This window comes from Mus musculus, chromosome 3 (genome assembly GCF_000001635.26).
Source record: "Mus musculus strain C57BL/6J chromosome 3, GRCm38.p6 C57BL/6J".
Classification (NCBI taxonomy): Eukaryota; Metazoa; Chordata; class Mammalia; order Rodentia; family Muridae; genus Mus; species Mus musculus.
The window spans coordinates 63,772,928-63,785,490 of record NC_000069.6 but is presented as its reverse complement, the minus strand read 5'-3'; the positions used below and the strand labels follow the sequence as shown (position 1 = coordinate 63,785,490).

Genomic DNA, 12,563 nt, shown 5'->3' with positions numbered 1-12,563 from the left:
TTTGACAAGGCAAGTACTCAGCTAGATATGTCAAGTCCTCTGTTTCTGGCTGATAAAATGAAAAGGAATATTTTGAAGAATATTGAAAAACTTGCAGAAGTCAGGAGATGATGTAGTTCTTTGTCATTTTTAGCACAAGAAATGTAACAGCTGCGACCTCTTGGAGAGACCAATCAGAGCTTGGTTGTCAAAATGATCCAAGGCAGTTTACTCAACCATCCACTTGAGGTTTGAGTTCCTTCAGAGAAAGTCCCTTTGCTCTAAGCTTAAGTTGGGTGCTGATTCCTTGATGGGGTGATTGACAGACTACCACAGACGCACAAAATCTGTGAGGAATGTGTCTAAAGAAAAAGATGGACAGCTTTACTGAACCCGGGAAAACAGGTCAACGGTCAGATGTATACTTCCAGGAAAATTGATCTCAAGACACACTAGGTGTAAATAAGAGCTTGAATTTAGATAGTAAATGGTTAAACTATCACCTAAACTAACTTTTCAAGTTATTCCTCTGGATGGAAAATCTCAGCAGCTCCCATGGAGCAACAATTGTGAAAACGTGTTTGTTGATCACATGAAACAAGTATTCAGCTTACCAAACACATTAAAAAAAATAACATGTATGCACATGGAATCATCATCCAACTTCAACAGCTGGCCTTGTGTAATCGTGTTTCTTTTGGTTTCATTTTGACAGCATTCTAATGGATGGTTTATATAGCCAGTTGTATAAAAACTCACGATTTTATGTTTGAAAACTATCTTTAGAAATCTGTCAATCCAGTAGTAGTCTTATATAAACAGACATACATACAGACAGACAACCAACAAAAGATAGATTTCTGCAAGAGCGGTAAGTTATTTATATGGAAATAGAATTTATTTTGGAAAAAGCCAAGGTTTTATCTCAGTGATGAAATGTTCACTTAATGTACACGATGCCCTTGCCCTGAAAATGCTGGCAACAACCGTAATTATCATCCAAGCCTACTGTGATGGCTCATCTGTGTAATCTTAGCACTTAGGAGACTGAAGCAAGAGGCTTGCTGTGAGTTTAAGGTCACAGTGAGCTACACAAGGAGTTCCAGGACAACCTAGGCTAGAGTGAGAGACTTGTGTGCCCCAAAACACCGAAAAATTTACTTTTATTATAAAGATGTTTACTGGCATAACTTTGACAAATCTATTCCTTAACAAGTCTTTTTTTTTAGGTTACTTACCTCTGCCAAATGTGCCATCTGATCCTTGGGGTCTTGGAATGGATCAGTAGTTCTTTTGACTGTAAGCTCTGCATGCCAGCATGTCCTTACTCACCATGTGTGCAGTTACAGCTCAATGTGCTCTGATCTCTTGCAGTTGAAAGATGCATGAGTGTAATGCAGTCCGGGACACAGATGATCAAACTGAAGCGTGGCACCAAAGGGCTCGTTCGCCTCTTTTACCTGGATGAGCACCGGACCCGCCTCCGATGGCGACCCTCTCGGAAGAGTGAGAAGGCAAAAAGTAAAATTGACCTTTGAATTCTTTGCTTTGATTGACGAAATAGTTTTGCATGGAAATACATAGGAAGTGCTGAGCAGGCTTCGTGGAAGCTTCATAGATGCGGAACTGTCATACTTTTGCAAGTTTTGGAGTCAGCTGATTATGAAACAATAAATGGCAATGAGCCTTTGGGGAATGGAAATCCATGAAGGCTTTTTTGCCCATGAATGCTAAAATGCTAATATTTCCGCTGTGTTGGAGATACATCCGTTTTATTTTTAATTGGGATATCAGGTTTCACAGCTTGAGACTTTTTCCTGTAAAATGTAGAGGATATTATAAATCCAAATGGACATAAAAGCTATTGCTATTCTCTGAACAATCAACAGATTCATTAATTGACAACAATCTTTAAGTGGTTAAAGTTTCTTTCTCCCATCTGTACTACCTGTATTACTGGGATTATTCTGGAGAAACAGAGCTAGTAGCTGGAGAGCTGCTTGGGTAGACGTAGGCAAATGAGATTCATTAGGGGAAGTGACCCTCATGTTTATAGAGCTTAGGCAATGTCATGGTGTATGTGCAGAACGACAGACATCAGTGTCATGGTACAGCCTGCAGCCATTGGAGAACACCATGTGACCTCAGTTCTAGGCTAAAGGCCTGAGCTCCCTCAATTCTTTACATTCACATCTCACAGTTCAAGGGCTCAAGACCACGGAGTTTTGATATCCTTGGGCAGAAGGAGATGAGTATACAAGCTCCAGGAGGGAGAAAATTGACTTTTCTGACTTTTTGTTCTGTCTGAGCTGTTCCTGATTGGATGCTACCCATTCCCATTGGGTGACTGTGACTCTTCCTTATTCTGGCCATTTGTTCAAATACCAATTTCTGTCATACTCTTTGAGACATACTCAGCAATAGTTCTGTGGCTTGTATCTGGGTATCTCTTAATCAAGCATGCTGGCACACATGGATTTATCACCAAGTTCATGTTGAATCCCCTGTAGTGGCTCTCAGCTCATTCCTTCCTGTTTCGTGTTAATGACATTGGTTGGGAATCTCTCTGCTTTTCTGGTAGCCTGTCACAGAGCCTTCTAACCCACCTTCATTTTTACTAGGCTCTTCTGTCTTCATCAGAAACAGAAAACTTTATTTAAAGTATAATCTTACATTATAAATAAGTATATTATCCTCTTTAACAAGAAAACTCAAGACTAAACATGGGACAGTTTGTTTCTGGTTCTGTTCCCTGCATTGCTTTCAGCTCTGTCCCTGGTGCTGACATTACAATCCGTAGAAACATGAGCTCAGCTGCTCTGAGCCTCACAATAACAATGTAGAAGTAAATATGGACCTATCTTCCTTCCCCTCCTTTTTCCTCCTCCTTTCTCCTCCTCCTCCACCTCCTCCTCCTCCTTCTCCTCCTCCTTTTCCTCTTCCTCCTCCTCCTTTTCCTCCTCCTCCTCTTCCTCCTCCTTTTCCTCTTCCTCTTCCTCCTCCTCCTCTTCCTCCTCCTTCTCCTCCTCTTCCTCTTCTTCCTCCTCTTCTTCCTCCTCCTCCCAATACCTTAGATCTGCCAGGACTTTTCCTGGGACTGAACATCAGCTGATTTCCCAGTGAGTCATGCAGAGAGTGACTTGATACCAAAGTACAACTGGGACCTGGACCTTGAGGCAGAATGAGGAGTAGGGTAGAGGGCATTTAGTAGAATATGGAACATTTTGGATTCTTTCTTTAAAATACACATGCAATGTGGGTAATAAATAGTACTTCTCTGGTGTAATCCTTAAGTGTCTTTCTTCCAGGCTTCCTGAATAGCGTGATTCTCTGCCTGTTATTCCAGCCTCTCTAAGACCTAGCGTTTATCTATCTCCTCAGCTTCATCTCCCACACTTCTGTCTCCTGAGCATTTTTGGCCAACATCCTTGCAGTGGGCCCAGTGTTTCTGTCTATCCCACCCCTTCCTCCTGGGAGCCATTCTGTTCCTTCCCTCTTTTCTAAGCCGAGCTGTCCCGATATTTCCCCTGTGTGTCACATTAATCTACTTCCTATTTATTTTCTAACCATCTTAAACATTTTGCAAAACAACATTCAATTCTAAGTTTTGTGCATAATTCCCTGCATGAATATGTAAATGAATTTAAAATATTTATTAGCTACCTTCCAGTCTTCTTGCCCTGAGAGGCACTTCTGTTTCTTTTCTATAAATCCCAGCATGCTTATAAAAATGATTGCCTTGGGAAGACATGATCAAGAATGCCCCAAAAGGTAAATTATTGGGAAATTTCTTTTGAGGCCAGCTTTGCACATTGGGTCTTGAAAAGCACCACCTTAAGGCAATGATTTATTTCTTCTTTAAAATGTTTCAGATAATTCTACATTTCTTGTTTCTTAATTCTTACCAATAAATGTCTTTACCTGCCATATAACTGTATATTTTACTTCCCTTACAGTACTTATTGACTCCATCTACAAAGTCACCGAGGGCAGGCAGTCTGAAATATTCCACAGACAGGCTGAGGGGAACTTTGACCCTAGCTGCTGCTTTACCATCTACCATGGCAACCACATGGAGTCTCTGGACCTCATTACCTCCAACCCAGAGGAGGCACGCACCTGGATCACGGGCCTCAAGTATCTGATGGCTGGCATCAGTGATGAAGACTCCCTTGCCAAGAGGCAGAGGACCCATGACCAATATCCTTTCTAGAACTTCATGCTTGAGTTACTTGTGCGTGCACAAGTGTGTGTGTGTGTGTGTGTGTGTGTGTGTGTATGTGCATGTGCACACACGAGCATACGAGCACATGTGCTTATACATGTGTACATGTCCACAAAGTGATAATTAAAAAGCACTTTGATTTTCCCCATAATCGTGAGGTCTGAAGCATGTCTCCTTGCTGTCTGATTTTCTGTCTCTTGAATTGTCCTCTGTCCTTTTGCTGTCATTCTGAGGGCATGAAAAAATAAAACCATGGAAACATAAATATGTGTGAAGTCAGGAGCAGAATTTTGAAGAAATTGAATGTTGCTCTCTAGTCAGAGAATTCCCTATATGATATGATTGCATTTTTATAGTGAGACACTAATTTGGATTATAAGAAATCCTGACATGACATAAATTTGGTTAATTTAACAAATGCTTTTTGGGTTCTAATTGTGTCTTCCACATCAAGCACCTCTCAGCTCTTTTCTCCTTTTGAACTTAACAGCATGGTCACCAAACGATTAACACTACAGAGGAAAGGATTTTCTTCTTAGTAGACTTATTACCCTCTATATAGTGATTGAGGAATGAGAGTCTTTATGTGATCCACCCCCTACTTTCTTTTTAAATGTAAACACTATATTTTGTATATTTACTGTTTGAAAATTTCACACATAAGTATGTGCTTTGATTAAATCTTTCCTCTATCTACCCCTATTTTGTCCCCCAAACACCATGAATACTTTTTTAGATCCATTGAGCCCATTTCGTGATGCTACTAAGTACTCTGGCATAGGGCTGTCCACTGGTACATGAGCAACTTCTCAGGACCACATCTGAAGAAATCTAACTCTCTTTCCTCCCATAGGAATCACTGCCAATATCTCTTCAGTTCAGGGTAGGACTTTGTGGTTCCTTCCTCACTTGTGCTTGCATTTTGTCTGGCTTTATCTTCTACAGGACTTGTGCATTCAGTCACAGCTATTGTGAATTCATGAGTGCAATGGCTCTGTCACGTCTGGAAAACATTGTTTCACCATCTTTCCACTTTCTGTTCTCGAACCAGAGTGGAGCCTTTCTGCTGGGTAGAGTGGATAATGTTCTGTGCTTTTTCTGACCTCAGTTGCCCTGCCTGTAAAATGAGAGTATTTGGCTAGTCCAGGTCTGTTTTCCTTCTCCATGCCTTCAATGGTCTTAAAATATGTGTGTCTATGTCTTTGTCAGAGAAAATATCACATTCTGGGGTCATTGTCCTCGCCATCACTACTACCACCACATCACCACCCACCATCACTACCACCACCATCATCACATCCATCACCATCACCACCACCACAACTACCATTACCACCACCCCCACCAATAATAACCACCATCACCACCCACCACAAACCATCATAATCTTCATTATATGCAGAAGTGAGGAAAATTCATACTCATTAATTATATAGTTCGACACACAGGCTATTGTTGAAATAAAGGGAACAATCAGCCCAGGAAGAGATTTCAACAGTATGAAGGCAAAACTGGTGAGTCACAGGTTTTCATGTCTATGCACAGCAAGCAGACGAGTGCAAGTGGGATTCTTGAATGAGTTAAAAACATCTCTGCCTTGGTTTGTTGCTTTGACATTTGGTGAATCAAGAAACTAGAAAAACCCAAGTGAGCAACATTTCTGAACAGTGGGAACACTTTCTGGTACAGACATCAAAGACTGTGTTGATGGCGCTCTTGGTAAAGATGTGCTTTCTCACATCTAAGATGGGCAGTTCCAGGATCAGGTTAATTCAGTGGTTCAGTGATGGCATCAGTGACTCAGCACCACATCCCTAATATGTAGGCTTGGTCCCTCAGCTGTCTGGCAACTTCTCGGTCAAAGGAGGTATAGCATCTTCAGGTGGCAGTGCCAAACACAGTCCTGCCCAATAACTCTTGTCATTGGGAAGAATTCCTATTGTAGATCCATTCCTGCTTGAAGACTGCCATGATGCTATGGTAACATGAGGTGTATATTTTGATATTTTTTCAAATTAGAAACTAAATCAGAACACTAACAAAAAGTCAATTTGTTTAAAGTCATAGTAATTTCTACTACATTTAACGTCATGTAGAATGACTCTATTTTTCAAAGCAAAGCAGCAAAAACTTGAAGGATCCTGCTGCTTCATTACCTTACACGTCTCTACAGTGTCAGATATAAGAGAGCACATGAGTTTCCATGTCCACTTTGCACTTAGCTTAATAAACGGAAGAAAACCCAGCCTCACACAGATAGGACGGGAGACTTGGAAGCTTTCATTAGAGACACTCAGCAATGGACCCTGAGGATGGCTGCATTAAGTCAACAGTCACCTCTCTTCCCATCACTAGACCATATGATTCCTGGATACATTAATATGTCAAAATTCTATATGCAACAAGAAAGAGCAAGAGTCACAGGGGAAACAAAAAATTCCAGAAGCCGCGATCTGCCCTCTGATAATTAGGACCCACTTGAGTATCTCAGAACCTTTACCCTGTAGGTCAGGGTCGTAATCCTTGACATAGACAGGTAAGAGGTGGGCACAGATGGCAGGATCCTCTCTTTGCATTATTTGTCTGTATGGCTTTGTTGTTGTTGTTTTGTTTTCTGTTTTCTTTCAACTTGATGCATTTATGCTTTCTGTTGCTTGAAAGTATTCATATTTGAATTAGTCAGCAGGGTGCCTAAGACATTCCATGTCCTGGCAGCAGGTCCTCTGGGAAGGAAGCACACCTCAACTGCCCAGGAAAGCAATTTTATAACACACTTAGAGACAGTTGGTGTTTGTGTCTGCACGGCAAGGAAGAGTAAAGGAATGAATAGACAGCAAGAAAAACAGTGAAAAGTGGGTGGAGCAGGATAGCATCTTTCAGAATCGACAACGTTTTATGCCGTACAACAGTTTGTTGGCATTACAATTTTGAAAAAAAATTTGTGTGTGTGTGGGAGATGCACACATCACTCTGCATGCTCATACCAAGGTGAACACACATACGCGGTCAGTAGACTACATGAAGGACTGACTTCTTTCCTACCACGTGGGTGGCAGGGATTGGCGTGAGGTCATCAAGGGTGGACAGCAAGGACCTTGCTCCACTGAGTCATATCTCCAGCTCCAGGTTGACATTCTTGACTGGACACATGTTTAATTAATCAAGGAGAAAGAATGTAGGATGTTCATGATTAGGCTTCACCTAGGACTTAAACGTTCATGAATAAATAACTATAATGAATCTTTAACTGGCTAAAGGAGAAAATCCATCCACCTAAGGTGGCACTTGAGTTATTTTTGCAGCATGGTGGGCCAGGTATTGTGAAGATCTGGGTGGCTTCCACCCTTTCATAGCACAGGCTGTGTGTAGAGGGGGACAGTGCTGCTAATGCTGGAGCCTGCTCACTGGAGGGTACGGAGAGCATCACTGGAGAATATAGAGAGTAAACGAATTGATGCACTCACACTGTGAGCACTTCCGTAATAGGCTGTTTGCTGCTGCAGTGCTGAAGACCGGCAGCTTTCTTCCTGCTTCCTTTGGGTAGATGAACTCTGAAATCTCAGCATCCTACCCCATGCAGAGATAATGGTGCTGGTGTATAACCTCAGCATTTACTCTATCAGCCGATTCCCTGTTTCTTTCCCCACTCACCCCGTGAAGGAAGTTGTCACCTGAAGGCGATCTCTTACATGTGCTGTAAGAATGCAGAGGAAGTGCAGCTCACCTCCTGAGTTTGTCTAGGACCATGAGCTAAGAATGAGTTGACGTGATTGAAAACGTTAAAAGAATGATGACATTTTTTTTTTTTTTTACTTAAAATTTGAGCTTCATTGTGCACAAGCAGAGCTTTACTGGAACAGAGCTGTGCGCATTCCTGTGGGACTTGTTCTTCAGGCTGCTGCCCCATGAGTGGAGAAGCTGTGCCTGAGATGAGTTGTCTGCAAAGAGCAAAAGGTTGAGTGTCAGCCATTTCACAGAAAGTCTGCCCGCTGTAACCGTGATAGGAAAGAATATGATGTGATTTCATTCTCCTCTGGTTCTGTTATAGAAAACACCAACGGTAGCATCTATTTCCTTTTACTTCTGATTTTTCCCTTGTAGAATGACTTGTTCTTCGTAATATTGTGTGTGGTAATGAATCATCAGTTCGGGGGGGTGGTTCTGAGCATTGATATCTTGGTTATAAAGCACAGCTTTATACAGGAACCTTTCAGCTGCTTTTCTACGCGCACTCTTACTGGAAAGAATGAGTTTTTCTTTCGTTGAATGTTGAAGTTATGAGTGAGCTCATGGTTATCTGGCTGTGTTTCCTGACGCTGGAGAGGAAGAAGCAGGGGCACTGAGGGTGACACTGACGACCCACGGTAACGGGGCTGTGTCATCAGTAGAATCAGGACCAGTGCTTCGTTCTTTCTTTAATTCTTTCTTTTCCTTCCTTCCTTCCTTCCTTCCTTCCTTCCTTCCTTCCTTCCTTCCTTCCTTCCTTCCTTCCTTTCTTTGTTTCTTTCATATTTTCTTTTGTTTTTTTTTAAAGATTTATTTATTTATTACATGTAAGTACACTGTAGCTGTCTTCAGACACTCCAGAAGAGGGCGTCAGATCTCGTTACAGATGGTCGTGAGCCACCATGTGATTGCTGGGATTTGAACTCTGGACCTTTGGAAGAGCAGTCGGGTGCTCTTACGCACTGAGCCATCTCGCCAGCCCTCTTTCATATTTTCTTAATTTACATTTCAAATGCTATCCCCATATCTAGTTTCCTCTGAAAGTCCCCTATACTGCTCCTGCCCTGCTCCCCAACTCATCCTCTCCCACTTACTGGTCCTGGCATTCCCCTATACTGGGGTATATACTGTTTGTAAGACCAAGGGGCCTCTCTTCCCATTGATGGCCTATTAGGCCATCCTCTGGTACATATGCAGCTAGAGCTCAGGGATTACTGGTTAGTTCATATTGTTATTCCTCCTATAGGGTTGCAGACCCCTTCAGCTCCTTTGGGTACTTTCTCTGGCTCCTTCATTGGGGGCTCTGTGTTCCATCCAATAGATGACTGTGAGCATCCACTTCTGTATTTGCCAGGCCCTGGCATAGCCTCACAAGAGGTAGCTATATCAGGCATTTATTTCTTGTTCTGACTCCATTCTGTTTGTGCCTTGTCAATCCCTGTCCTCTAAAGCAGTTGTCAAGGCCAGCTATGGATAGGTCTGAAGCCTTGAAGCTCAGCCTCCAGCCCAATAAGCTTGTATCTTCAGGAAGTGCTCGAGCTGAGGATTGGCTATCCCTTGTCTCGTCCTAAGAGTTCGGTAGTTCACTGTAGAAAAAAGAAAGATAGAAATACTGCTTTTGTTGGATTCATTTACTCACTCCTTTGTTATGTGGCTGAGTGTGTTGTGGTCAGAAGAGTGCCAAATCGAAAAGGATGGAGCTCCAGGGGAAGATGTGTGTGTTGTGTGTTCAGAAAACAGGGAAAAAAAAAAAACTTTACTAGCAACTGGTCAACTTTGAATTCTTTGTGTATTTTTCATCTAGCTCTAGCCTCTAGGTAAAACATGCAGTGAGCTGCTGATTGAGCTTTCTCAGAAACAGTGAAAAGAGCTTGGCTTTTGTGTTGATTTTGCTGTAAAGTATCTCTGGAAGAATATAGATTTTCCTTTTCTGTCTGTTGTTACTTTGTAAGTTTGCAGTGACTAGCTAGCCTGTATACATTATGTAACTTAATGGATTCCTTGTGTTCATTCATTTGTTCATTTCTTCATTCATTCACATAATATGATTTTTATTTTTTAAGGCATTAACCTTCCCCAACCATAATTTAATTCACATAGAAAGTGCAAGTATGTTTTTTTGGTTTTTTTTTAATCACTGGAATGTTGTTTGGTAGTTTGAGCTAAGGAGAAAAACCTCTTTTAGGACTGCTGCCTGCTTGCTAAGATGACATTATCCACTGGCCTTCTGCTGTGAGTCACTTCTGTTCTCCACTTACTGTTCTCCTTTTAAATTGTAATTTCTATTTATTTGTGTGTGTGTGTGTGTGGGGGGGTGTTTTCCTGCATGTGTGTCTGTGCATATTACCTATGGAGGCTAGAAGAGGGCATTTGAGCCCCAAGAGCTGGTCTTAGGATGGTTGTGAGCCTCCATGCAGATCCTGGGAATTGAACTCAGGATGGTCAGAAAAGCAGCCAGTGTTCTTAGCTGCTCAACATCCTCTCCAGCCTTGCCATTTCTTGATTTTTAAACCCAAGCTTTTCTCTGACTTTGATTCTCTTCTTTTCATTTTCTCTATTTCTTTCTCTCTCTCTTTCTTTCTCTCTCTTTCTCTCTTTCATCACTTTTATTCCTTTTCTTTCCAATACTCTTTATGCATTGAAGCTCAATTTTATATTCTGTGTATACATGTCCTTAAAAATACGTTATATTAAAATGCTCTCTGTTAACTGGCATTTTTCAGTATATCCACTTAATTTTCTCATTTAAGTCTCCACGCACATAGTATGAATCCTTTGTATATAAACTCAGCTTTGTATTGTCACCTCTGAGTCCCACGTCTGAGCTTATTGACTATGATTAGAAGTGTATAATTGTTGGTGGAGCACTGTCACATCTACTGCTAACAAAGGAGTGCAGGCTAGAAATAGTTCTCATTTGCAGGCAACAGAGATGCTAGATCAGGTTGTAAGAGTTGAGACTTCATTCTCTTATCTATTCTGGCTGAAAGCTTTCTCTTTTTCCTAGCAATAGTGAGGTTCAATGACATGGTCTAGGTTTTTCTGTTTTTTTGTTTTTTGTTTTGTTTTTTTTTAAGAAAAGACAGTGATATTCTGATGATAAAAACAAAAACATGCTAAGGCAGAGAGCATAGGGGAAGTCAGAGCCTAGACTTGTTGAATTTGAAATTTTATCATGGTGAGACCTTTGAGTCAAGAAGTAGAGCATTAAGACTAGGTTGCTCCTGCTAGATCTTTCTCTAACACGGGCGCGCGCACGCGTGCACACACACACACACACACACACACACACACACACACACACACACACACACGCACACACACGGCAAAGGTGTGCAAGACCTCTAACCCTTTGTGTAGGAACATGCGGGTTAGCCTAGCTGCATTGTGGAGATGAGGTCAGGACATGAGAAAAAGGATGGAATATGAAGTCATGTAGAAATACTTGTCTTGTGATGTTAGGCGCAGCAAGGGTGCTGTCCTCAACAGAGCTGGTGAAACACTGATGGTTTTAACACTTAATTTGGATTAGGTCGACTAGAGTGTTTGAATTAAACCTTTCAGCAGTCTAGTAAAACTCTTATTTTGTGACCCATGCACCACCCACACGTACACATACCCCCATCTCCTCTCTCCTGTTGTCACCACCAGGCTTTCTTCACAGCCTGTGCACTGCAGGGTCTCCTCAAAAGCATGCCTTCTGTTTCCACATCGCTGGCAGTGTCCATGTGACATTCAACAAGTGAGTAGTTCTGACTCTGAGGAAAACTTTTCTTTGACCTTTCTGCACATGGGTGAAGCAGACCTTTGAGGAAGCTGATAAGAACGGTGATGGCTTATTGAATATTGAAGAGATTCACCAGCTGATGCATAAACTAAATGTCAATCTGCCCCGCAGAAAAGTCAGGCAAATGTTTCAGGTACGTGTTCACAATTGTCTTGGCCTTTTGTAAAACACGGCAATTACTGATGTACTTAGACACATTAAAATCTACTATTTTGTTGGAAGCTGGTATTACCTGCTCTGTACTGCTTTATTTTTCTTTGATAAAGAGAGGCATTATGTCTCATCAAGGGAAAATTCTTCATAAACTTAAGTACCCGGTTTCATCCCCTCGAATACTATGCTGTTGCAGATTTCAAGAGCAATTAATTATCATTCTTGACACTTGAACAGTGGTGTGAACTTGATCAAGTCCTTTTGAGAGGATGAAAGTGTTTCATTCTCCTACCACAGAGGCTGCTGTGAGGGTTAGAAGAAAAACCTAGTAACAGGAGAAAAACAACTCTGTCAGAAGCCCCAAGAGCTCTCTTTGGCTTCAGAAGAATTTAAGATTGAAAGCCCACGAGGCCCAGAAGTGCTGCTGTCAGAGTTCAGCCCTCTGTTGGTGTGTGAGACACACTGCTCCTTCCTCTCACTCCCTGAGGAAGGTGCTGGGCGGGAATGTCCTCTGCAGCTTCCAGCTGGGTTGTGCTTGGAAGTGAGCCTTGTTGGGCAAAGGCCAGATTACACTCTTAGTAATAACCAAGAGATAAATCACAAAACGGCATTTATTTGGAGATAAATCATGATATGCATGATCCATGTTTTACAAAGACTTTTCATTCTATGTGACTAGGTCAATAACTTAGA

The 12,563-nt window shown here is 41.7% G+C and overlaps 1 protein-coding gene across 25 annotated transcripts in view; it reads left to right on the top strand.

Annotated features, from left to right (window-relative positions):
- Plch1 (phospholipase C, eta 1) overlaps window positions 1-12,563 on the top strand; it is a 203,305-nt gene that overhangs the window by 114,013 nt on the left and 76,729 nt on the right. For 23 of the 25 annotated variants that reach the window (XM_030252633.1, XM_017319600.2, XM_017319601.2 and 20 more), the window contains 3 exons: window positions 1,354-1,500; window positions 3,936-4,179; window positions 11,721-11,850. In XM_030252633.1, the coding sequence (XP_030108493.1) occupies window positions 1,354-1,500; window positions 3,936-4,179; window positions 11,721-11,850 (521 nt within the window). The other 2 variants (XM_011240134.2, XM_011240133.2) reach the window with 2 other exon arrangements.